Source organism: Bos indicus, chromosome 22 (assembly GCF_029378745.1).
Source record: "Bos indicus isolate NIAB-ARS_2022 breed Sahiwal x Tharparkar chromosome 22, NIAB-ARS_B.indTharparkar_mat_pri_1.0, whole genome shotgun sequence".
Taxonomy (NCBI): Eukaryota; Metazoa; Chordata; class Mammalia; order Artiodactyla; family Bovidae; genus Bos; species Bos indicus.
In genome coordinates, this window is record NC_091781.1 from 53,652,235 (window position 1) to 53,678,422 (window position 26,188).

General features: G+C 52.3%; 1 protein-coding gene across 1 annotated transcript in view; it reads right to left on the minus strand.

The window, feature by feature from the left end:
- Window positions 1-16,428, minus strand: part of LIMD1 (LIM domain containing 1) — a 79,149-nt gene extending 62,721 nt beyond the window's left edge. The window contains exon 1 of the mRNA XM_070776824.1: window positions 14,335-16,428. Coding sequence (XP_070632925.1) covers window positions 14,335-15,736 — 1,402 coding nt within the window. The 5' untranslated portion in view covers window positions 15,737-16,428. The remainder of the gene's footprint in view (window positions 1-14,334) is intronic.
- Between the last annotated feature and the right edge of the window lie 9,760 nt (window positions 16,429-26,188).

Below are 26,188 nucleotides of genomic sequence, written 5' to 3' on the forward strand. Positions count from 1 at the left end.
TTTTTGGGGGGTTTCCATGTCCTTCTCCAGGGGATCTTCTCGAGCCAGGGATTGCACTCACGTCACCTGCATCGGCAGGTAGATTCTTTGAGCCACTGAGCCACCAGGGAAGCTGAAATTGTGAATAGCAAATCACTGCTCCCAGAGGAAACACAAGGTTAGGTTCCTGTGAGCCTCTGGGCACAGGAAAGTCAGTGTTCTATTTGGGGTTCATACCCACTACTCTGCTTCAGGACTCCAGAGCTCTACCCGGCCAAGCAAGACAGGAAACCATCCAGAGACGCACGCGAGTTCCATGCCATCCCACTGAAATTTCTTCTCAGCAAAATGTGGTCACGTCTCAGGTTTGCCCTGGGGGACAGGACCTCTCCAGGCTTACAGACTAGCCCACCGGCCACCAGCCACGTCACCCAAGTCCTCGCTCAGTAAGCTCACCCTTCTGCTCAGATCGGTGATCAGGGTCTGACAGACGTCAAACGGGGCGTCACAGCTACCACCGGGCCCAAGCGACAGAGAAAAACTGCGTCTGCAGCAGCCGCTGCCTGTCAGCCTGCTGGCATCGGAACCAAACACTTCCACTTTTCACTCTGATGGCATAACATGATAAATACACTCCATGATTCGTTCATTCAACAAATACTTTACGCGTAACTTCTACAGACCAGGCCCAGGGTTTTGTGTTTTGAATCCTGTCACTAAATTGATGTTTGGTTTGATTTCCTCACTGTCCTTATTTCTTTTTTAAAATTATATATTTATTTATTTGGCTGCCTTGAGTCTTAGTTGCAGCACTTGGGATCTTTCCTTATGGAATGAGGGCTCTGTTGCCCCGAGGCATGTAGGATCTCAGCTTCCAGACCAGGGGAGACGGGCTCTTAACCACGGGACCACCTGGGAAGTCCTTTCCTTATTTCTTAAGAGCTGGATTATCATAGAGCTCCAATTTTGTTTCCCAAAAGAAAGCAGTTCTGAGTTCATGAGCGCGGCTGATGAGGACCAAGCACTTTTAGGGGGACAAGGACATTTCGCCGTCACCTCTGCTGGGACGTGATCTCACGGAGGGACGTGGCGGGTCAACCAGGAGAAGTGCCTGTCATCACCACCCGCTGGCCTGCTGCCCGGGGCGCATCTGTTGTTTATCACGCCCTCCCCACTCCGACTTCTGTGCTCTGTGGCTGGGCTCTCTGCAGGCCAGCGAGGGACCCGCTTCCATCCAACTGATGCCCATACGCCCCCCCCATCCAGTGTCTGGGTCCCGCCTCCAGAACACCATCACCCCTAGAGCCAGGCGTTTCCTCCCAGCCAACAGCCCTGAACCCAAAACCAGCTTTGGAGGCTTGGAGCACAGAAGAGGAATCAGAATTATAAGGAGCCCAGGCACTCCTTGGAAGGAAAGTTATAACCAATCTAGATAGCATATTCAAAAGCAGAGACATTGCTTTGCCAACAAAGGTCCGTCTAGTCAAGGCTATGGTTTTTCCAGTGGTCATGTATGGATGTGAGAGTTGGGACTGTGAAGAAGGCTGAGCACCGAAGAATTGATGCTTTTGAATTGTGGTGTTGGAGAAGACTCTTCAGAGTCCCTTGGACTGCAAGGAGGTCCAACCAGTCCATCCTAAAGGAGATCGGTCCTGGGTGTTCTTTGGAAGGAATGATGCTAAAGCTGAAACTCCAGTACTTTGGCCACCTCATGCAAAGAGTTGACTCACTGGAAAAGACTCTGATGCTGGGAGGGATTAGGGGCAGGAGGAGAAGGGGACGACAGAGGATGAGATGGCTGGATGGACGTGAGTCTGAGTGAACTCCGGGAGTTGGTGATGGACAGGGAGGCCTGGCGTGCTGCAATTCATGGGGTCGCAAAGAGTCGGACATGACTGAGCGACTGAACTGAACTGAACTGAACAGGCCCGCCGGTCCCCGTCAGTGAAGTGGAGCAGGGTGTCCGAGCTGGCACAGAAGGCCCGCATCTTGCTGCCAGCATGTTCCACATGACTGTAGCTGTCAGCAAACGTGCTGGGGCCCAGCCCTGAAATCCGCCTCTCTCTACATTCACTACCTGACTGCACCAGCAGGAAGCAACACGAACCAAGGAGGGGAGAGGGGGACAGAACAGGAGATGCTCCGGCAGATGGGAAACCTGACCTCCTCCCCGGGGCCAGCCCTGCCTGTCCTGTGAGCAAACACGGCCGCGACTTGGCTCCACTCTGCTGAAAGGAAACCATAACCTCGGCTCATGGGGCGGTTCGGCCGAACAGGGAAGCTGCTGTCAGGCTCCCAGGCAGCAAAAGGCCAATCTGCTACTGTCTTCTGAAGCTGAGGTGACGGTCACATGCAGTCAGGCCCAGGGCTGCCGTGCCGGGTACCCCGACTCAGGGCTGCATTATAAGATGGGGGCCATGTTTACGAGGCCCTGAAAGACCTGAGTCACTAGACCTCCCAGGACCAGCTACAGAACTCAAGTCCCCTCCTCGTAAATGACAGCATCGCGGAAGGCTTCCAGAACCTTCTATATGTTACAAAGACATGTGTCGGGGGGAAGGACTCCTGACTAACTTCCAGTGACCGGGAGTAACCAGACCGTGCTCCCCCGGCACACGCGGAGACGAATCACAGAACAAAACAGATGAGGGGAGAGCTTGGCCAAGTCTAAACTCGTGGCTCTCGAGATGTAAAAATAACCTGGCTCTAAAGTATTCCCTCAGAAACACTCAGGCAGAGAGCCTCCGGCCTTCCAACATGACCCTGAGGTTCTGCGTCCAGCTGGTTTCCCTGGGAGGGGACAGATGAGAAACAAAGCCTGACACAGATATATGTATTTGCTGGCAAGCACAACCCTGCAGCTGACACGCCTTGGAAATTTTGGAGGCCTGTTTTGATTCAGGGTAAGGTTTCTGTCCGGTTTGCCAGATGGACTCTGAGCGTAGCTTCGTCCGACATTTGGGTTTAAACATCTAGACACAGGCCTGGGGTTGATACTGACCCTGAGACCAAGACACCCTGGCTACCTCCAAAGAAACTGTGGGCTGGCACACCCCCGTCCTTGCGCACAACATTTGGGGGTGTCACGGGGCACCACCGATGGCATGACCTGCCCGCCCTAACCCACACCCTTCAGGGGAACAGGAGAAGTCCGGGGCCCGACGGGTTGTGAGCAGTCAAGACTCCTGAGCAGCCCATGCATGTATTAACACCGCTGAGCTTTCATGGTCGCCACCCGGCAGGGAGGAGCTGGTATGAGCCCCTGGCTCCTGGCCTGAAGACGAACCAGAGGGCACACCTGGCTGCGAGAGGGGGATGCGCCCCTCGAGCCACTTCAGGCATCCCCCCCGCCGTGGCCTGCCTTCCTCATCACTCCACCTGCAAAGGGGGAGGCTCAGGCCTGACCTCCTCGTGGCCATGATGCCCACTGAGGTCCCTCTGTCAGAAAGCCCCTGTGCTCCCAGGAGCCGAGGGCCAGCGCAGCATGCAGGTCAGGATCCCGGGCTTAGCAAAGCTCCTTAATAGATATCTTGGGCAGGTTAATTCACTTCTGTGTACCTCAGCTTCCCCGTCCATAAAACAGGGATCATAAGACAGGCTTGTTGGAAGGATTAAACACGTGTATGTGTGTGAGATGATTAGCGAAGTGCCTGACACAGAGCAACTTGCTCGATAAATTTTAGCAAAACTATCTCAGAGCCACAACCCAGGTAAACATCCTTTCCTTTTCCCCCTCCACACCCTAAGTGAAGCCCCTCCATTCCTGAAACAGACATCCACCCACCCCCACGAGGAGCCTGAAGGGCCAGGCCCCGAGACCACTATTCCCCGCCCCGTGCTAAGCCTGAGACCTAGAAACGCTGAGACCCAGAAACACAAGAGCCCTTCAAAGTGTCCTGGGAAATGCCAGCAAAAGCAAGTTCACCGAGTCCCAAGGCTAGTCCCCCTGCTGTCACCCACACTAGGGACCCCAAGTTTAATTAGAATGAGAGGGCTTTCCTGGTGGCTCAGTGGTAAAGAATCCACCTGCCAGTGTGGGAGACATGGGTTCGATCCCTGATCCAGGAAGATCCTACACGCTGCGGAGCAACCAAGCCCGTGCACCACAACTTCTGAGCCTCTGCTCTAGAGCCTGGGAGCCTCAACCACTGAGCCCACTCGCTGCAACAACTGAAGACCGTGTGCCCTACAGCCCGTGCTCCACACCAGGAGAAGCCAGCACGATGAGGAGTCCATGCCCTGAACCTAGAGTGGCCCCCGCTGGCAGCAACTAGAGAAACGCCCATGCAGCAGTGAAGACCCATCAGGGCCAAAAATACACAAAATAAGAATTAGATTGAGAGCCCCAAAAGGCTTCCGGCGGTGACCCCTGTAATGCCACTCTCTCCCCACGTGTGGCTGTTTCCTAAAGGGCATCTTCAAGTCCTTCCTAAACTCCCTTTCATCAGACACACACTGCAGAGCAAACTGGCTTCTAGCTCAGTAAACACTTCTACATCTGGTCAAAGGGCCAAGAACCATGATCCCTCCTGCATCGCATGAGCTCTGGCCTGTATTGGGGATGAGAAACTTTCTGCAGAAAATCTGAACACTGATTACTCTAAGGACAGAAGGCAAGTCAGTGATCTGTGGTTCTTGTTTTAGTTGAATGTATTTTCTGGCATGCCTGAAGTAAAAAATGATTACTGCTTACAACTGAAAATGCAACTGTAACTAAACAAAACAAGTTGTTTTTTAATTCTGTAGAGGCCTGGAAGGGGGACGAGAAGCTTGGCGGGTCAGCCCTCTGCCTTTCCAGGCTCTTGCCACAGTGGATAATACTGAGGCCCAGACCCCTGTTACTTGACCAGCTAAGATCCAGGCATCCAACTGGACCCACGGCTACAGGACTCCAGGTCAGGAAGGGCCCTCAGAGGTGCCCCGGGGCTCAGTACAGGAAGAGCAGGTGGCCCCACGTCACACCTGGGGCTGCTGGTAGCCTGGGACCCAGAACAGCTGGCTGCCTCACTCCCAGATGCATGCCTTTCTTCCACAGTTCCTCCTCCCGAGTGGGAGCCATAAATCAAGAGATGTAAAGGAACATTAAAAAACCTCTGGCAGGAATAGCCACATCGGGTCAATTCAATGTTCTGGGTTATGAATCAAAAGAGCATGAGAATAAGATGGAAAAAACAAGACATGCTTTCCTGGTTACAAAGGAACAGAGCAGAAACATTTCACGGGGGAAGGACCTCAGAAAGACAGCCTGATGGGATGAGGCAGCCACTGTGGGAAACAGCTGTCAGGACAGACCAGGGCTGCAGGCAGACCCGCTCCCCACCGCTTCCCCGAGGGGGATCGCTGGGGGCCGCGCCAGGCTGGCCGGAGGCATGGGCTGGAGAACAGCAAGAGCAGAAGTCCTGGGGTGAGAAGGAACTCTGGGAGTTCAGGACCAGCCATGAAGTTGGTGCGACAGGAGCTGGTCATCGTGGTGGGGCTGCGGGGGACACCCCGAGTTTGGACCTGAGGCCAGGGTGACAGAACAGTGGCTGTCACTCCAAGCGCGAGGATTTGAGTCTGACCCTGCAGCATCCTTCCAAGCCCAGTGCTAAGAGCACGGAGGGGACCAGACATGTGTACCTTGCTGACAAGTGAACTCAGTGAACAGGTGACTCATTCTGAGTGAACCCTGGGGGTTGTTCATAATCCCTCCACCCCAAAATCTCAGAAGAGAAATCCTACAGAGAGAGGTAGGTAAGGAACAGGACTAAAGCATATGATGAACCATCCATCTGTCTGGACCGCAACACAGAGGACCCAAACAGTATCGGAGCCCTGATCGCTGGCCATGAGGGAGCAGCCGCTGTTTCTGAGCGAGCTGGACAGTCCCGCTGACGGCACTCACTCCTTGCTGTCTGAGCCTTGGCTGCACCCTGCTCAGCCCTGTGCTCTCCTTCCATCCCAAACCTGCCGTGATAGGTTTTGTAAATCATCTCAAGGTTGTAGGGAGCTTCCCAGGGGGCACTAGTGGTAAAGAACCCGCCTGCCAATGCAGGAGATGTAAGAGACTCGATCGATCCCTGGGTTGGGAAGATCCCCTGGGGGAGGACACAGCAAGCCACTCCAGTACTCTTGTCTGGAGAATCTCATGGACAGAGGAGGCTGGTGGGCTACAGCCCATAGGGTTGCAAAGAGTCGGACACGAGTGAAGCGACTTAGCACGCACGCACAGGTTTTAGAAGTTACTTTAAACCACACGATTGCTCAGAACCTCGTATTTGCAGTCAGAAGCCACAATTACACCTGGAGAGTGGTGATCACTGTGGGGGCACATGGCAGGAGGCTTCTTGGGTGCTGGTCCTGTTTTGTGCTTTGATCTGAGTTCTAGGCGTGTTCCCCTTGTGAGCATCTATAATACATGTGTTTTGTTCCTGTTCTTGCTGTTGTTTAGTTGCTTAGTCGTGTCTGACTCTTTGCGACCCGATGGATTGTAGCCCGCCAGGCTCCTCTCTGTCCATGGGATTATTCAGGTGAGAATACTGGAGTGGGTTGCCATGCCCTCCTCCAGGGGATCTTTCTGACCCAGGGACTGAACCACACCTCCTGCATCTCCTGCATTGGCAGGTGGATTCTTTACCTCTGAGCCACCTGGGAAGCCAGTATGTATATACTATACATCAATTTTTTTAAAAAAGTGTAAAATACACACACTCCTGGTTTTGAGGGGAAGATTACCTGGCCTACAAAAACAAACAAACAAACATCCACGTGTGCCCTGCAATTTTGAAACGGCTAGGAGTCCCCACGTCTTAGGGTGTACACCTGCTGGGCTAGACAGGCAGAATTAGACTCTGGAGTGTCATTTACAAAAGTTACTAAAGGATCAGAAATTTACTTCCATGGCTACAGAAGCCTGGATCCAGTAGGTCCAAATTACCATACCATATTTCCTAAAGGAATGTGGGCAGAAGTTCCCACACTTGGTCATGCCAGCTACTCAGACAGGCCCGATGGTTAATGATCTTCTGTCCCCTTCTCCTACTTCAGCGTTTGGCTTGGGTTTACTGCAATGCCTGATGTTTGCGGGGGAGGGGGGTGGGGCGGGCGGTGAGTGGAGCCTCTGGGGTGCACAGAGGCCACTGTCCTGAAACCTGGAGGGGCCCCCCTTCTACAGGATTGGCCCATGTTGTTTTCTTTTATATGACAAATGCTCTGAAAAATCACTCTCAGTTGTTCGTTCAAGGCTGGACTTAAACCCCATATTTCAAGCAACTGTTGCTAATGAAGTCAGATAAATAAGCTCAAGTCATGTCTGACTCTTTGCGACCCCATGGACTGTAGCCCACCAGATGCTCCTGTCTATGGAAATCTCCAGGCAGGAATACTGGAGTGGGTTGCCATTTCCTTCTCCAGGGGTCTTCCCAACCCAGAGATAGAACCCACATCTCCTGCATTGGCAGGAAGGTTCTTTACCAACTGAGCCACCAGGGAAGCCAGGAAGTCAGATGAGACTTAAAAAGGTCATTAAGACAACTTGTAGCTCAATGTTGAAGAGATGGTCAGATGGGAGGGAGCAGAGAGGACATGAATGGGATCCTTGTCTGGACTGCTTACTTCACCTCCTGAGCTGCTAGTAAAACAAAATCAGGTGTGACAGGCTCCCTGGCCCCTGGCAGGGCTGGGCCATCCGTGGGAGGAGTCACACCTCTCCTCAGGCTCCCAGGCTAAGGCAGGTCTGCTGTTAACAGTTTTCCGAGCTCACATACTGCTGCAGGAATGTCCACTCAAGACAGGAAAACTGAAGACGCAGCCAGGCGTGCAGGTGGGCAAGTGTCTACCCGTCCACTTGCTGGGTGACCGGGACCCTGGAACCAGCTTCCTCTTGCCCCGCCGCCACCCTGCTTGCTGGCACCTAACAGAGTGTGGCTCTCATGGGTGGCACCAGCAGTGCCCGGTCCCCCACAGCGGTGGGGAAGGGGAGACCTGGGGGGGTGGCTGCAGGTCCAGAGTCCTGACCCTGGAAAGGGCAGGGAGCCCACTGATGCCTCCGCAGCAGCTGAGCAGAGACTGAATCTGGAGGGGTTCGCAGAGAACATCCACCTCAGCCCAGAAACGCCGCCCAGTTCATTCGGGGAGTCGGAGCCCCAGCTGGTGGGGTAGCACCACCACCGACCGCAGTGTGGCCCTGAACCCTTCACGGCCTGGGTTCCTCAACTGCAAACGGAGGAGAACGGAGTCTGGCTGTGAAGGTTAAATACAGGCGCTCAACAGACATCACAATAATTAAAATCACGGCCAAGGTCACCGAGAGCGGGGTCTTATCTGCCCTGGACAGGGGATGTGGCGTGGTGCCCAGATCGCCCTTCAGTGAAGGAGCCTGGCACGGTGGCTGGGGCTGCAGGGGGGCAGCCCTCAGCTGTCAGCCCCTTTGGGCACGGCCCCAGCTACACACAGGCACCTTGCTGGTCATGCCCACCCGGAGAGGACCAAGGAGGGAGTGGTGAAGGCCAGGCCGTCTCACCCCAATTCGGGGCAGCTCTGAAGGGCTTTTCCAGCCCCAGACCCCCCTGGGGTTGGCCCAGGCTGGTCAGGCCCGCAGCGCAGCCGGGGCGTCCCGCTTGCCCACTCCTGCATCCCCCTGCCCTCCACACACACGTTCCCAGCAGTGTCCCCTAGGCCGCCCCCTGCACACTAGACTCTGCCTCGGAGTCAGCTTCCCCAGTCACCCCGCCGGGGACGGGTGCTTCACCTGTGTCCTTCTTCCTTAGAAGGGGAGGAGAGGCCTAGTGTGCAGAGGACAGATGGCCACTGAGGAGGAAAAGGTGAGAGAGAACCCACTGGCGTGAAAACAACCCACAGCGGCACCGTCCAAGCGCAAGGCCTGGGACGAGGAACCCAACGGCGTCCTCTCAGCAGCATCAGCTCTCCTCGAGGGAGAAACACGCAAAGCGGCCGCAGAGGAACACGGCAGAAGGACCGGGGGCAGCAATGCCTTCCCGGGACCAAAGTGTCCCAAACCCACGAGACCGGGCCAAGCAAAGTGCCAGAAAGGTCCTCAGTGATGAGCTGATCAATAACCAGGCACTGAGGTGTCTTCAGACCCAAGGGTCCCCGAAGGTGGTCTTGGGGATTCACAAAGTCTTCCCACAAGGTCATGTCCAGGAAGGGGTCCAGGTAACCAACCCAAACATCAACTCCGCTTTGCTTCTGGCTAGAATTACATTGACTCTAATGGGGACCATTGCATTTCCCTGATTCTCTCTGGCAAGAGCCCTGTATCAATAGATAATCTTTCCGTTGTTCAGTCGCTAAGTTGTGTCTGACTCCTTGCAACCCCACGGACTGCAGCACGCCAGGCGCCCTGTCCTTCACTCTCTCCCAGAGTTTGCTCTAACTCATGTTATTTAGAAGTAAAATTTAATCTTTATTTAGTGTGTTGGACAGACAGACATCTATCAGATAACACCAAATCTAGAGACGGGAAGGGCATCTGCTGATGTGAGCCCCTCAACAGGCCAAGCTCCTCGTGCTATGGAGAAGGGGAGAGGCCTGGAAGGGGCTAGGGTGTGTTCAAGGTCCCACAGCAGGGCTGGGCCACGCCCTGACGGCCAGGTGCTGGCAGGAGGCATGTCCTCCTCGGCCGCGTGGCCGGTTCCCTAGAGCAGCTAAGAGCTCAGCTACCAAAGCTCTCCTATATGATGGGCACTGGGGCGCCCCATGAGCTCAGTGGAGGGCGACTAGACAACACTTAAAGGGCACAAATGTAGTCCACCCACCCTGGGAGTTTGTCCCAGGCTAGGCTCGCAACTTGCAGTCGGCCTGAAGTCCACATGAGGCTGCTTACATGACCAGAGCACACACAGAGGGTGACACTGAGTCAACGCAACACGTGCTGAAGTGGAACAGCTGCCAAGACGCGCCGTTGGGAGGGAAAGGCAGAGAGCAGGTGGACAGCAGGCCTGGCTGCGACCCACAGAGAGATACACGCACATACTCACATGCCAGGATGCTCGGCTACAGACGGGTGGGAAGGAGACTAATGCTTCACTCCGTCTGTTTTTCTGTCTTTGGAGTTTTCTACATGTGACTGTAATGCTTAGTGAAAAAATAAATTAGATATGATACCCTCAATATTTCATATAGCGGTAGAATAGGCAAAGTCAGAGGGATAGAACACAGATTGGTCACTGCCAGGAGCTGGGAGAGATGAGGGATTGAGAAGCAACTGAGTTATGGGTGTGGGTTTCCTCTGGGGGTGATGAATAAATGCTCTGGAACTAGACAGGGGTGGTGTTTGCGCAACGTGAGGGAAGCGCTAAATGCTACTGCCTGCTTTTAAAATTAAAGAGATCGATTTTATATTATAGGAAGTTCTTCTTGATTAAAGAAAAAAAAACCATAAAAGTAAATAAATAAAGCAGGCTTTCACGTCTGTGCTTGGGAGGCAGCTGGGCAATGCTGGTTAGAAGAGTGGGAAGCAGGGCTTCTCTGGTGGTCTAGTGGTTAAGAATTCGGCTTGCAAGGCAGGGCACGCAGGCTCGATCCCTGGTGGGGGCACTAAGATCCCACATGCCACAGAACTAAGCCCTTGCACTGCAACCACTGAAGCCTGTGTGCTCCGTGGCCCGCAAGCCACAACTAGAGAGTCCACGCGTGGCAACGGAAGACTCCCCACGACGCAACAAAGATTCCTCGTGCTGTAACTGAGGGCTGATGCGTCAAATAAATAAAAAAAATATATTTAAAAGAAGAAAGAAAACAAATTTCTTTTTTAAAAAGCATGTGAGAATAGCACATTAAAATAATAATAATAATAAAGAGGAATGGGCAAGGAAGCCGAACTGTGGGGCTCAGACCTCACCTGTACCCAGTAGGCCCTATGAGACATGGGATCAGTCATCTAACCTCTCTGAGTCTCAGTTTCCAGGCTGGTGAAATGGGCTTCCTTCCTAAGCTCACATGAATAAAGTAAATAGGCCCCGAGGGCCTCTGCTCCTGCTGTCTGCCCTGCTGAGCATGCCCTTTCCCAGAGCAGACTCAAAGGTCACCCCTGGCCTCCTTCAAGCCTAGCTCTAAAGCCACCTTCTCGATGGGATTTCCCCTGATCACTGGCTTGAAAACCAGAAACCTCCCTGGTTCGACTCCCTGCACTGAGGCTCCATCCTCTCCACTTCCTGTTTCTCTCCCTCAAACCTGCTTATTTATTTTGTTCATCTCTTGCCTCCCTCTCCTGCACCACCTGCTCTGGAGAAGGAGGGGTTTCTGTCCGCCTCATTCATTACGTACCTCAAGGCAGGTACTCAATAAATACGGGATGGATGAATGGATAGCTAATAGTTCTGCTATGATCTGGTGTATGAACCTGCCTCCCTCCAAAGATAAAACCGTTGTTTGTTGTTTAATGATCTTGAAATTAAAAATTCAAGACAAATACTATATTTCACATATATGTGTAATCTAAAAAAAACCGACACACACAGACACAAAAAACATAAACAGAAGTATAGCTACAGAGAACAAACAGGTGGTTGCCTGAGGGGAGGGAAGGTGGGGAGGAAAGAAATAGCTGAAGGAGGGTAACAGGTACAAAGTTTCAGTTGCGAAATAAACCAGTCATGGATATGAAATGCACAGTGCGGGGAATGTAGTCAATAACAATGTAATATCTTCATATAGTGACATATTGTAACTGGACTGACTTGTGATGGTCAGAAATGTACAGAAATACTGAATCATTACATTGCATAATAGGAACTAACAGTGTTGTAGGTCAGTTATACTTCAAACTCATAGAAAAAGAGATGGGATTTGTGGCTTCCATCAGGGAAGGTGTGTGCTTCTTTGGGCTTCCCTGGTGGTTTAGACAGTGAATGAATGAATGAATGCATGAATCCACCTGCAACGCCCCTGGATTTGATCCCTGGGTTCGATCCCTGGGTTGGGAAGAATCCCCTGGACAAGGGAACACCTACCCTCTCCAGTATTCTGGCCTGGAGGATTCCATGGACAGAGAAGCCTGGCAGGCTACAGTCCATGGGATTGCAAAGAGTCGGACACGACTGAGCGACTTTCACTTCACTTCAGCGGTAGGTGGAAGGGGAGAGGGGGAATGGGACACGAAAGCAGTCAAAGGCATAAACTTCCTAAGGATATAATGTACAACACGATAAATATAACTAACATTGCTATATGTTGCATATGAAAGTTAAAGGAAATCCGGAGTTCTCATCACAACAAAAAAGTGATTTTTTGAGATGAGATGAGATGATGGATGTTCACGAACCTTATTGTTATCATCACTTTATGATGCCTGTAAATCAAATCATTACATAAAGCAAATCATTATGCTGAGGCTCTCCTGGTGGCTCAGTGGTAAAGAATCCTCCTTCCAACGCAGGGAACAAGGGTTCGATCCCTGGTCGGGAAAGACCCCGCATGCCACGGGGGGGACAACTGAGCCCGTGCGTCACAACTGCTGAGCCCACACTCTAGAGTCTGTGCTCCTCAACGAGAGTTGCCCCAGCTCACCGCACCTAGACAGAAAGCCCAAAAGCAGCAACGAAGACCCAGCACTGCCAAAAATAAATAAATAAATAAATACATTTGCTTAAAAATTAAAAACCTTTTAAAAAGCAAAAACTTAGAAATCTTTTTTAAAAACTACTATGCTGTGCATCTTAAACTTATACAATATTGTGTGTCAATTACATCTCAGTAAAACTGGAAAAAAAGACAACGGTTTAAACTAAAAAAAAAAAAAAAAGCCCACAGTATTTCCAGAGAAAAGTATTATTCCCAAGGAGGGGGATTTGCAAAGGAGAAGAGATGGCTCACAGTGAGAGGCCGCTACATGCTCTAGAACATAAACGCCGAGTAAACAGCCAGCCTGACCTCTGACTGCCCAGGGTGGTGTGAGCGCTGCTCCTGCGAGGCTCTCACGAGAAGCAAGAACACAGTGCCCGTGCCTCGGACACGTCCCTCCAAGCACCTCGGGACAGAATCATTCATTCATGCAGGATGGGGCAGACAGACAGCAGCCAACCAGTGACCCTCCCTGTGCGGGGCCTTCCCTGCCCCCCACCAAAAGCCTTCATACGGGGAAACGGTGACCTCAACTACGCACAGTTCAAAAATAAAAACTAAAATAAAATATTGATACCATGCATAAAATAAAATGAGAAACTACTGTACACCTCAGAGAACTCGACTCCATGCTGTGCGGCGATCTAAATGGGAAGGCACCCCAAGCAAGAGGCATCCATGCAGCTGACTGTCTTTGTGGAACAGCAGAAACACATAACATTGTAAAGCAACATACTTCAATCACAAGTAATTTAAAAAAATAAACAAAACTCCCGCTCTTCTAGTTAGAGCTTCTGTGAGATGGCTACATTGTTACTCAACAGGATGCTATCTCTGCTTTTCTGCTGCCTCCAAACTCTGCACGGAGGAAAAAATAAAAGCTGAAGCCAGCAGTCTCCGAGAGTTTGTGGCTTTAAAAAGAGAATAAAACAAAACCTCCAAGAGGAAGAAAAACCAACAAGGAGCATCTTCCATTCTCTTAGGAGCCACGACTGTGGGTGTAACCTGGTTGCTGGCTAGTAGTCAGGGTGGGGGTGCTGAGTTGGAAGGTGCCTAATGCACGGGTCTCCAATTTCCCAGAACGTCAGGAGCAGGGCTGGCTTGTGAAAAATGCCAACTGCTGGGCCCCATGCCAGTTTCTGATGCAGTAGGTTTGGGGTGGGGCCTAAGAATTTGCATTTTTAACTAGTTCCCAGGCAAAAGGACGCTGCAGGTTCAGACTACACTTTGAGAAGGACTGTTCTAGAACAAAGCCTTCCAGGTCAGAGTTTCACCTCCCTCTGCTGAACACAGAACGTGCAGGCAGACACACGTGCACACAGGGACCCGCAGAGAGCCCACGCCCAACCACTGGTCCTCTAGTAGCCAGGCTCCCCTGGCACAGCCAGCAACTGATGGAACGAACCCTCAGGGGTACATGGACCTTCTAAGAAGCCCATTCAGGTCCCGCCTGAGCCAGTCACTGTGACAGGTTCTAAGTCACTCCCGAAACCCTTGAAATCCAAAGTCACAGATTTCCCTTTTTGCGGGGAGCAGTCACGAGCAATCCTGCCCTTTGCACATGGGTAACCACCAGCAGCAAGATCCGCTTTCTGCCTAGTGATGATCTCAAGTCTCTTTTCAAGTTTCAGAAGAGGCAGCTGAAAGAGGAAGTTAAAAAAAAAAAAAAAGACAGGCGCACTCAAGGAGAGCGACAGCATCCCTGGTGGGGGTAGGGGGCGTTTCCCCCTAATGCCCAAATGCAGGGACCCCGTCACCCGCTGTGGGCAACCACGCCAGCCTCTCACTACTCACCAAAGTAATCGGCCTTCGGGTGAGCATCCATCTCCCGCTCCAGACGCTGGGTGAGGGCTTCTAACTTCAATTCGGCGGCCGTGGGTCCAAGCTCAGGGCCCGGGATGAGCGTCTGGCAGGGTAACCTCACTCTGGGGGAACTCGGCGTCTCTGGGAGCACAGGCCCCAGGCTGCCATCAGAGGCCCAGCTGGAGGCACCTTCTTTACAAGATAACTCAGGCAGGGTGGACATCACTGGATGGACAAGGCTGTTGGGGCTGAGCTTGGGACCAATGCCAGGATCTGTAGAGCCAGGCTTGGGACCCAGCCCAGGGAGGGCACCCGCCTGCATATGGTCCATGCTGGCTGGCGAGGATGAAGGGGCAGAGCTAGAAAGGTAAGATTTGGGCCCATCTTGGAACCAGGGTTGAGGGTCCACAGTGGGTTTGGGCATCGTGCCTGAAACCTCACTCCCTACCCCCGAGTTTGTTCTGGGAAGAGAGCCTTGACTGGGCCGGTTCAGGGCCAGAGGCGCTGAGAAAGAAGGGGTCCTGGGCTGAGCAGACCTCGGGAGGGCCCCATTCTCTGGGCCAGCGGAAGGGAGGCCAGGGCTCACTCGCTGGGAAGAGGCGGTGGTCCAGACCCCCGCTGGCTTCTCGCTGTTGCCTCCTCCAGGCCCACCATCCTGGCCACTCTGCAAAGACCTGCCAGAGCCTGCGGAGAGCTGCTGGTGGTACAGGTGAGGATCCCTGGAGGGCTTAGATAGCAGTGGGTCGCTCCCTGGGGTCCCAGACCACCCACTTCCTACACCCAACCTGATGCCAGGGGACACTCCCGGGTCGTCGGCCCACTTGGGGCCTGCCAAGGACAGGTTGTCGTAATAGTCTCCGTGGGTGAGGCAGGAGGGATCCTCACAGGGGCCCGGCCGATGGAAAGCAGACATCTCAGAATTCACCATGCTCTCCTTGGACCCACAGTCTTGGCTGCCTTGCCTCGAACCCCGGACGTACAGCTTGGCCCTCTGCTCCTGGGGTGGGTACGAGGGCTGCCCAGGCGCCACGGTGATGGTCGTCCCAGGGGCCACGGTTGAGGCAGCGAGAGGGGGCTTGGCAGCACCATCCGCGGCCAGCTTGCTGCCCCCACCAGCTTCCCTGTGGGCCGGTGGGCCCAGGCGTGCCCCACCGTTAACGGGACCCCGGCTCGCCCTGGGCAGGGTCTCCTCCTGTAGGAGCTGCTGCTGCTGCTGCTGCTGCAGGTGGATTTTGGCCATCTTGGTAGCAAACACCCTGCGTGTTTCCTCAAACTCCGGGTTGTTGCCTGCACCCTTGTCCACTCGGAAGAGCCCATCTTTGGAGGCCTCATACATGTTCAGGTCCTCAATGAACTTACTGGCCTCCAGGCCCAAGTCGTCGTACTTATCCATGTTGCTGACCGGGCCTAGCCTAGTTGAGTGCGTGGAGCTGGGACGGTGGGGGTCCTGGCAGAGGGCGGACACTCAAGTCCAGCCCAGAACAGGTACAGCCTTCCACCTGCCCAGCATGAGAGTCATGACCCAGGGCCTTAGAGTCCAGCAGATGCTGAGGCCTCAAAGTCACTTGGGCCAAATTTGCTTCCAATTCCCCTTCCCCTCGGAGGTGTCCGCGTGGGGGCGGCTGGCGGCGCTTGGCTGTCCGAGCTGGCTGTGAGTTCTTTTCTCAGTTTCAAATCATAAAACGTAAAAGAAATACGGAAGAAAAAAAAAAAATCACATCCTCCTTAAGCAGCCAAACTCAAGACACCCACAAGGCAGCAGCCGCTGGACAGGAGGGAAAGTTGCTCAGAGAGCAGAGAGCAGAGGGCCCAGGACCGGCCGGGCCGGAGCGGAGGCGCGGCGGCGGGAGGCGCGAGCACGTACCGGGCGCTCGGTCCTCCGCGGCTTCCCCGGTGGCGCGGAGCTGCGATCGTGGCCGGCGCGGGGACGGATCGGGGATCGGGATCCGGGGCACACGGGCCGGCCGGGCCCCGGCGGGAAGTTCACGGCAGCCGGGCGGTTGGTCTATTGTCCGATGGCGGCGGGGGCTGGGCGCGCGCGAGCCGGAGGGCGGCGGGACGCGGAAGTGAGTGCGCCGGACGCCGTCCCCGCCGCTCGGTCGCCGGCCGGGCACGTCGCGGGCCTGCGAGGAGGCGGAGGCGGAGGCAGCGGCCGAGGGGCGGGGGCGCGGGAGAGGGGCGGGGTCGGCGCGCGCGGCGGCGGGCGCCCCGGGGCAGGCCCGAGCCCGACTTGGCTGGGGAACCTGGAGGTGTGGCCCGCGCGCCTCTTTCAGCCCTTGAGCGCGGGACCGCCCCCGGAGAAGTCCGGCCCGGCTCCGGTCCTTGGGCAGAGCGGGGCGGAGGCCACTCCGCGGGGATCGCTGGCAGGCGACCTGGACGGCTTGCGTGGACCCGAGACGTGCCGCTTGAATTTTGCGGGAGTCCCGAGGTCGCACGCTCCTCGTCCCACTGTGCCTCGGTTTCCCGAGTGGAAAGTCAACCGCTTGTGCCGGCTTGGCCCCGGCAGTTCCCTCGCCCCTACACAAGGTGCAGGATTGGCGACCCACGGAGTCACCTGAGGGCTGGCCCAAGTCCCCTTGGACAAATAGGGAGACTGAGGCATCGAGGGAGAAGGGTCCAAGATGCCATCATGACTAGCGAAGCGTGCATGGGTGCCTAGGTCCTCTGAAAGGGGTTAAAAGGCACATTGTTGCCCGGAGGGAGCGTCCTAAGTCCCTCTGTTAGGCCATAAAATCACGTGCCCTGCTGGCTCATTATTCATGGGAGGATTTCTGATCCCCCAAGTAGATCTGCACGACTCTGGGGGCGCCAGGCCTGCCTCCTGGGCACCCTAGCAAGGCCCACCACTCCCTGCACTACCTCCTAGGTGACCCTGGAGAGGTTTCATTTCCCAGAGAGCAGATACCGTGATCCTAAGGCCGATACCAGACCAGTCAGTTCCCTGGTAACCCTCAGTGCTTACCAGGGGCTTAGACTGAAACCAACCCCACAACGGCCTTCCTGCTCTGGCAGGGTCTGCCTCCCCGCGGCAGGTCTGACTGGGGAGTCTTCCCTGCCACTAGCTGCAGGAGCTTCCTGGTGTCTGCCCAGAGCTGGCCCTTGAACTTTTCCGTGGCTCATCTTACCATCTCTGCCAAAATAACAGTCTCTAGAACCCTTCTTTTTCGGCACCCTCTTTATTTCCTCATCAGTTCTGATCACTATTTATATTTATTGTTTACATGCGGTTTTTTGGTGGGTGGTTGGTTTTCCACCCCATTAGACCATATCTGTATGCCCAGTATCTATATGTCACAGTACCTAATAGTTGAATAAGTGAATTAGTGAATCTATTTGCCAGCGTTGTGACAAGGAACAAATAATGCAATACGCGTGACAGTGCTTTGTACTCTGTAAATCCCAAATGTGGTTCCTGGGCAGGTAGACAACCTCAGACATGCAGATGACATCATGCTAAGGGCAGAAAGCGAAGAGGAACTAAAGAGCCTCTTGATGAAGGTAAAAGAGGAGAGTGAAAAGGCTAGCTTAAAATTCAACATTCAAAAAGTGAAGATCATGGCATCTGGTCCCATTACTTCATGGCAAATAGATGGGAAAACAATGGAAACCGTGGGAGATTTTATTTTCTTGGGCTCCAAAATCACTGCAGATGGTGACTGCAGCCATGAGATTAAAAGATGCCTGCTTCTTGGAAGAAAAGCTATGACAAACCTAGACAGTGTATTACAAAGCAGAGACATCACTTTGAGGACAAAGATTCATATAGTCGAAGGTATGGTTTTGCCGGTAGTCACGGACAGGTGTGAGAGTTGCACCACAAAGAAAGCTGAGCGCCAAAGAATTGATGCTTTCAAATTGTGATGTTGGAGAAGACTCTTGAGAGTCCCTTGGACAGCAAGAGATCAAACCAGTCAATCCTGAAGGAAATCAGCCCTGAATATTCATTGGAAGGACTGATGCTGAAGCTGAAGCTCTAATATTTTGGCCACCTGATGGGAAGCACCAGCTCCTTGGGAAAGATGCTGGGAAAGATTGCAGACAGGAGGAGAAGGGGGCAACAGAGGATGAGATGGTTGGATGGCATCATTGACTCAATGGACATGAATTTGAGCAGACTCCGGGAGATGGTGGCAGACAGGGAAGCCTGGTGTGCTGCAGTCCATGGGGTCACAAAGAGATGGACACGACTGATCGGCTGAACTGAACTGATAGGAGGTACAGAGAGTTAGCTGAGAGTGACCCGGGGATGCGGCTGCAGGGAACTGGCTGTTTAGGGCAGTGAAAGCGTGAATGGACTGAAGAAGAATGCATGATGGAAGCGTGAAGCCTCCCCCTGTGCTCCCCACCCCCACCTCCACTCCCACCCGAGATCCTGGCCCTGAACTGCAAGGAGGCCAGCCAGCACAGGGCGCGTGTCTCTGCGGCCGAGGTTCCGTTGCACAGATGTGGGTGTGGAGTTGGGTCTAAGCAGGGCTGCCTTTTGCCAAGTGAGCGCAATGTAACTAGATGCACAAGGGAGTCACTGTCTCTTCTGCCTAGAACTACTCCACAGATATGCCTCTGACTCCCGCCTTTACAGCCCTCAGGTCTCCACTCAACGGTCACTTCCCTGGGAAGTCTGCCTGCCCCCTGTCCATCCCCAACCCCACCTGCCCCCACAGTGACCAGCTGGCTCCTCACCAGAATGCAAACATCACGAGGCCCCAGATCTCTGCCCATTTTGTTCATCACAGTAGCCCAGGAAACCAAAACACTGCCTGGGGTGGGGTAGGATCCCCAAATGCTTGATAAATGAACGCCCGAGTCACGTCTGAAGAGGAAGTACAGGTGTTACCATCCACAGAGAGAAAGAATTAACTGGACTTTGGAACTCCCTGGTGGTCCAGTGGTTAAGAATCCGCCTGCCAATGCAGGGGACGCAGGTTTGATCCCTGGTCCAGGAAAACCCCACATGCCACGGGGCAGCTAAGCCTGTGCTCCACAACAAGGGAAGCCTCGGCAGTGAGAAGCTCATGTCCCGCAACTAGAGAAAAGCCCACATGCAGCAACGGAGATCCAGCACAGCCAAAAATAAATCAGTAAAACCATTAAAAAAAATGAATAAATAAGCTATAAAGACATGACCATAGTAATTAAATTAACAACAACAAAATAATTCAGTGGACTTCACAATGACCCAGATTCAGAGAAGCAGTTCGGAGAAGAATACAGAGGAGACTGTATTCCTCCTCTTGTAACTCTGTGTCACTACAAACCTTCTGCAGATCTTGTTTGATCACCTTGTACCAGATATCTGATCTGCCTCGGAGACAGTATATCTTGCCAGGCAAGAGTATGACTACATAGAATTGTTCATGTGTGTGTCTGAACATATACGGGAACCTATATGACTGAAGAGTATCTGTTTGCATGCCTACATATATGTTTTTTATATAAGCGTGTATAAAGAATCATTGACCAAGCGGCATTTGAAAAACCCTCATCCAACAGACTGGAGGCAGTAAACGGTGCTCAGACAGCCAATGAATTACCGAAGGGCCCAGGAGGCAAAGGGCCCCCATCCTTGGACGGAGCCCTGCTTATTTTGCAGTTAACTGAAAGGGCCTTTCTGTCCCTTTTGCTGGGCTACAGGGAATGTCCCAGCACACAATGCGGTGAGTGTCCAAAGCTGGAGGGCTACTTCAGGGAGAGCTCTGAAAAGAATCTTTGTATTTCAGCCAGGCGGATGGATGAAGAACTAAGAACCCAGGTTCCTCTGGGCTCTTTCCATCCCACGGATGCCTCAAGCAGGCCAGGAAACCCTGGCCCTTCCAAAGCTGTTTCCTGAACCTTAGGCTTTCTCTCTGGCCCCAAGTTTCACTGTGGAACTGTCCCATGAATGGAGAGAAGCAGCTTCGATAATGGCCCTTTCCTGGCACTACTAACGAGCCTGTGTCTCGTGACTGTCCGCCCTGGAAAGCTGCCCAGGCCAGACCCAGACATGAGGACCATGATCTTGCCCTGCGTGTGCTACTGGCGCCCACTCTTGACCAGTCTCAGCCCCACACCCCGGGCCTTCCGCTGCACAGGAAGGGCCAGCTGCAAGCATGTGCCTGGCCACAGGGCCCCACGTGGCTCCCCACAAGGCTCCCCACACACCCATGGGGGAGGGAGGCTGCCCCCTGGCCCTGGCCCAACCCCTCCCGGGCCATCTGCTCAGAGTGCAGTGAAATATGTTTAGCAGAACACAGTGAACTGGAGTGCTGATTTTTGAATCAGCACCAATTTTCTGCTTACTCCTTTTGTGTGTGTGGTTGTTACATAAGTAATACAAGCATACAGCTTCAAGTTCAAAAGGTGCAAAAGAGCACACGTGGTGAAAGCAGTCTCTGGTGCCCCTGCAGACACGCCCTGTGACCAAAGGACACAGGCATGTACTCTTCTTCCTTTTTTTTAAAAAACACAGAAAGTAAAAGTGCACTGCCCTTTGCTTTCTGCATTTAACAATACTCTTGGAAACCTTTTCACATCATTTCACATGCAGCTGGCTCGTTCTCTTAGAGGGCTAACATTTCTTTCTTTGGGTGAGTCATGGGTTTCTTAACCAGTCTCCTGTTCACAGACATTTAGGCCGCTTCCAGGTTTTAGCTATTACATATTCTGTGGCTACGGCTGACTTATAAACCGTATCACACCTGTGCAAGCAGGGCCCTGGGATAAACACCCATGAGGCAGGCATACTCTTGAGAACTCCACCACACTGCCTGGATTTCTTTTGTCACCAAGAAGCTCCGCCTTGCTCTCTGCTGGTTACTGTCTCAATGGAGTCAGAGTTAGAACCGTTGATGAGTCATAACAAGAACAACAATTATGAAAAGCATCGTAGCACCTACGCTTTGCCCAGCACCATTCTCTACACTCAGTATATGTTACAGCATATGTTGATTGCTCATAACAGGTCATGAGATAGGTTCTATTCATGCCCTCCTTTAAAAAAAAAAAACTATTTTATATTGGAGTATCACTGACTAAAGATAGAAGGCAAAAAGAGAAGAGGGCAGCAGAGGATGAGATGGTTGGATGGCATTGCCAACTCAATGGACATGAGTTTGAGCAAACTCCAAGAGACAGTGAAGGACAGGGAAGGCTGGCGTGCTGCAGTCCGTGGGGTCACAAAGAGCTGGACACACAACTGAGCAACTGAACAACCACAAGGCCTGGTTAACAATGTTGTGATACTTTCAGGTGGACAGCCAAGCAACTCAGCCATACATATATGTGTGTCCATTCCCCCCTAAACTCCCCTCCTGTCCAGGCTGCCACAGAACACTGATATTATGCCCTCCTTTATAAAAGCAAGGAAACTGAGGCACAGAGGAAGGAAGGAACTTGCTTGAAGTTCCACAGCTAGGAGGCATCTGGGATTGGAACACAGGCAGCCCAGCTCTGTGACTCGTCACCTCATGACAAAATCTTCTAAGTAATCACTTGGCTACTAAAGCTGCTTCCAGGGTGTGTGTATCAGTGGGTGCTTGCCTTCAAAGCCCAAATGGGAGCTGTATCTTCTATTTTCAACATCACCATGTACCCAGAAGGAGGCTGGACCAGCTTGTGCACTCCGTGAGGGCAGGGACCAGCTCTGCCCTGTTCACCCTGGTATCTTACATGCTGCTCAACTAGTTACTGTTGAATGACTGAATGAATATTATCCTGGATAATAATACTGCTAGGGGACTTCCCCAGGCTCCCCAGGTGTACCAATGGTAAGGAATCCTCCTGCCAATGCAGAAGACTCAGGAGACGCAGATCCGATCCCTGGGTGGAGGAGATGCACTGGAGGAGGACACGGCAACCCACTCTAGTATTCTTGCTGGAAAATCCCATGGACAGAGGAGCCTGGCAGGCTACAATCCATAAGGTCGCAGAGAGTGAGGCTGTTGTTGAGTCGTGTCTGTCTCTTTGTGAGCCCGTGGACTGCAGCACGCCAGGTTTCCTGTTCCTCACCATCTCCCAGACTTTGCCCAAGTTCATGTTCATGCCATCCAGCCATCGCATCCTCTGATGCCCTCTTCTCCTTCTCCCCTCAATCTTTCTCAGCGTCAGGGACTTTTCCAATGAGTTGTCTGTCTGCATCAGATGACCAAAATACTGGAGCTTCAGCTTCAGCATCAGCAAGAGTCAGATACAAGAGAGCAATTGAGCATACGCACACACAAAGGGGACTTCCCTGGTGGCCAAGTGGTTAGGATTCCATGTTCCCAACTGCAGGGGGTGTGGGTTTGATCCCTGGTTGGGAAACTAAGATCCCACAGGCTGAATGGTGTGGCCCCCCAGAAATTTTTTTTTGAATGCTAGTAATAGCTAATATTTGGAGAAGGCAATGGCACCCCACTCCAGTACTCTTGCCTGGAAAGTCCCATGGACGGAGGAGCCTGGTGGGCTGCAGTCCATGGGGTCGTGAAGAGTCGGACACGACTGAGCGACTTCACTTTCACTTTTCACTTTCATGCATTGGAGAAGGAAATGGCAACCCGCTCCAGTGTTCTTGCCTGGAGAATCCCAGGGACGGGGGAGCCTGGTGGGCTGCCATCTATGGGGTCGCACAGAGTCAGACACGACTGAAGCGACTTAGCAGCAATAGCTGATATTTACGGAGCACCAGCTAAGAGTTTGCCATAAATTATCTCATTTAATCCTCACAATGGCTCTCTGAGATAAAGTCCATCTTTACTTCCATTTTACAGATGGAAAAACACAGGCTCACAGAGGTTGAGTAAGTTGCCCAAGGACACACAGCTGGTATTAACAGATGAGTCGGGATTTGATCCCTGGATGTCTGCTCCCTGCCTCGAGTGATTTCTGAGTGACGTCTGAGGTCCTGTCTGCACCTAAATTTGTGAATCCACGAATTTCCCACTTAGGAATTGACCTCCACTGGATGCAGCCTGAAGATAAGAGTCACACATTCTTTAAAAAAAAATTAACTAAACTTAATTTTTAGAGCAGTTTTAAGAGTAGAAAGAACACTTTTGTGTACTCCAAGTACAATTTTCAGTTTCACAGAAATACTGAGTGGAAAATACAGAGATTTCCATATGCTTCCTGACCCTACACACATAGCCTCCTCCTCCATCCACATCCTGACCAGAGTGGTATAACTACTACAATCAATGGATTTGTGTTAACACATCACTGTCGCCCAAAGTCCATAGTTCACCTGAGGGTTCGTTCTTGGTGTCATACAGACTATGGATTTGGACAAACATAAAAGGACGTATATCCACCATTATAGTATCATACGGAGCAGCCTCACTGCTCTAAAAGTCCTCTGCCAGCTCATCTCTCTCTCTCCTCTAAGCCCTGAAAACCACTGATCTTTTTCTGTCTCCGTAGTCTTGCCTTTTCTAGAATGTCATATAGTTTCAATCATTTCAGACTGGCTCTTTCACTGAGTAAGTCTCATTGAAGTCCCCTCCATGTCTTTTCATGCTGTAGAGTAAATAGGTTACAGTTTGTATCCGGGGGGAGGAAAAGCTAAGAAAGTTTAAAGACAGAAAAAAGAAAGACAGCTAAAAATGAAGCAACTGAGTCTGTGGTCTGCCTGAAAAAAACCAGGGGCGAACAGACGCAGAAAGACGTCTGTCTACCCCAGGGCCTCCCGAGGAGCTGCCAGCCCTTTACAAAGGGCCCCGGGCTCCCACTTTAATCACCGTCTTCAGGTGAAGGGAAACACAGAAGCACCAACAAGAATGGAACTAGAAGGCGTGTATCACAGCTGCATGCCTCTGTCCCTTTAGCAGCCATGCTGCCCATACCGGCTACAAGGAACTCATTTAAAAAAGAAACAAATCCTGCTGGGGGCACAGGTTCGATCCCTGGTCAGAGAACTAGATTCCACATGCCATGTGGCATGGCCAAAACAAAAAAAAAAATCCCGGGGGGAGGGATAAATTAGGAGGTTGGGATTAAGATGTATACTTAGTCGTTCAGTCGTGTCTGACTCTTTCTGACTCCATGGACTATAACCTACCAGGCTCCTCTGTCCGTGGGATTCTTCAGGCAAGAATACTGGAGTGAGTTGCCATTTCCTCTTCTGGGAGATCTTCCTGACCCAGGGATCAAACCCTCGCCTCCTGTGTCTCCTGCATTGTCAGGCAGATTCTTTACTTGAGCCATCAGGGATTAACATATACGTTCTACTAATAAAGCAGATAATCAACCCGACCTGCTGTACAGCACAGGGAACTCTCAACACTCGGTAAAAACCTCTATGGGAAAAGAATCCGAAAAAGAATAGATCGGTGATGGACAGGGAGGCCTGGCGTGCTGCGGTTCATGGGGTCGCACAGAGTCAGACATGACTGAGCGACTGATCTGATCTGATCTGATGTCTATATCTAACTGAGTCAGGCTGCTGTACACCTAAAACACAACATGTAAATCAACTACATTCCAGTATGAAATAAAAATTTTAAAAATTAGTCCTGTGGCCACGTTATGAGTGTGGAGTTTTGTGTGAGTTTAAGCATGTTAACATACTATTTCATTACATGTAAATATTTAAAATATGCCACAAACTTTGAACTCTATTCTGATGCTATTTGTTTTCAAATATACTGGGAGCCTCAGCAAATCAAAGCAGCCAGGACCTCTCTTGACCTTACGAGGCGCCATCCGCTGGGGATCTGGGAAAAAAGAAGTTTAAAAAGAGCGTGTGTCTCTGCTGTTCAACCCCATCCCTGAAGAGAGGATCGGAATCTGGAACAGGCTGATGAAGGATTTAGGACATGGCACGGGGTTCCAGTGGGAACAGAGCAGGAGGGTGCATCCAGCCCATCCCAGGGCTGGCCCTCTGTTCTGTGGGCTCCAGAAATTTCCATTGCTGCTGCTAAGTATCTTGTCTTCTTTGTGAGACTGGAGATCCACAGTTGTAGGTAAATGAGATGCTCAATTTTTGTTAAGCAAATGAATTTCCTGATCAAGGGCTTTCCATTTGCAGAGCGTATTTGAATATAAGGATAAGATATGTATTTGTCTCTCGGGTAAAAGATGCCTGGGGTGTGAAGGATGGTGCTCAGTCAGGGGGCCGCCTCAATCCTCTCCTCTCTGCTCATCACAGACGTTCCATTGACTCCTTGGGTCATGTGGTAATCACCACCGAACCCAGGTCCCACCTGCTGGAGTCCAGGCCACCACAGGAAAACTGACTCCTCTGTCTCTGTCTGGAACTCTAATTCTTGGGAAGAAACTCTTGATTGGCCCGAGGTTAGGTCAGGTGATTCCCCAGCTCACTCACTGTTGTCGAGGGGTAGCCATCGTCCTGTATTAACAAGGGCTCTGTGAACTAAGGAGACACCACAAACAGGGAGGGGAAATGCCACGACCCTCCCAGTCTGCTCTAGAAGGGAGGGAATAGGATTTTCCGTGGCCCTTCGTCAGCTCATGGAAAGACTCTGGGGAGAGAAGCACATGTCCTTCACTCAAAGCTGTGATCGAATAGGCATCCTTTACTTCTCAGCCAATTCTTTGTGGTGCTAACAGTGAGGCCCTGGAGCCGATGGAAACAATCCATTAGCCTTTTGGTTATTAGCCTACCCACCACACCCCCACTGCTAATGCACACACACGCGGCTCACAGCGGAGTAAAGGGGGACATGATAGTCCTCCGCACAATAGAGGCGCAGGCATTTTCAGGGAGTGTGTTAGGGAGGTAAGGTAATACTTAAAGGGAGATCTGAAGCCTGAGAAAAAGCCAAGCCCTCAGACATCAGGCGAACGTTCCTGCGGAGGGAAGGTGGCGCCCAGCCCTGGGGCAGTAGGGCCAGTCAGTGTGGCTGGAACCCGGGGAGGACTGGGAGAGGGGTGC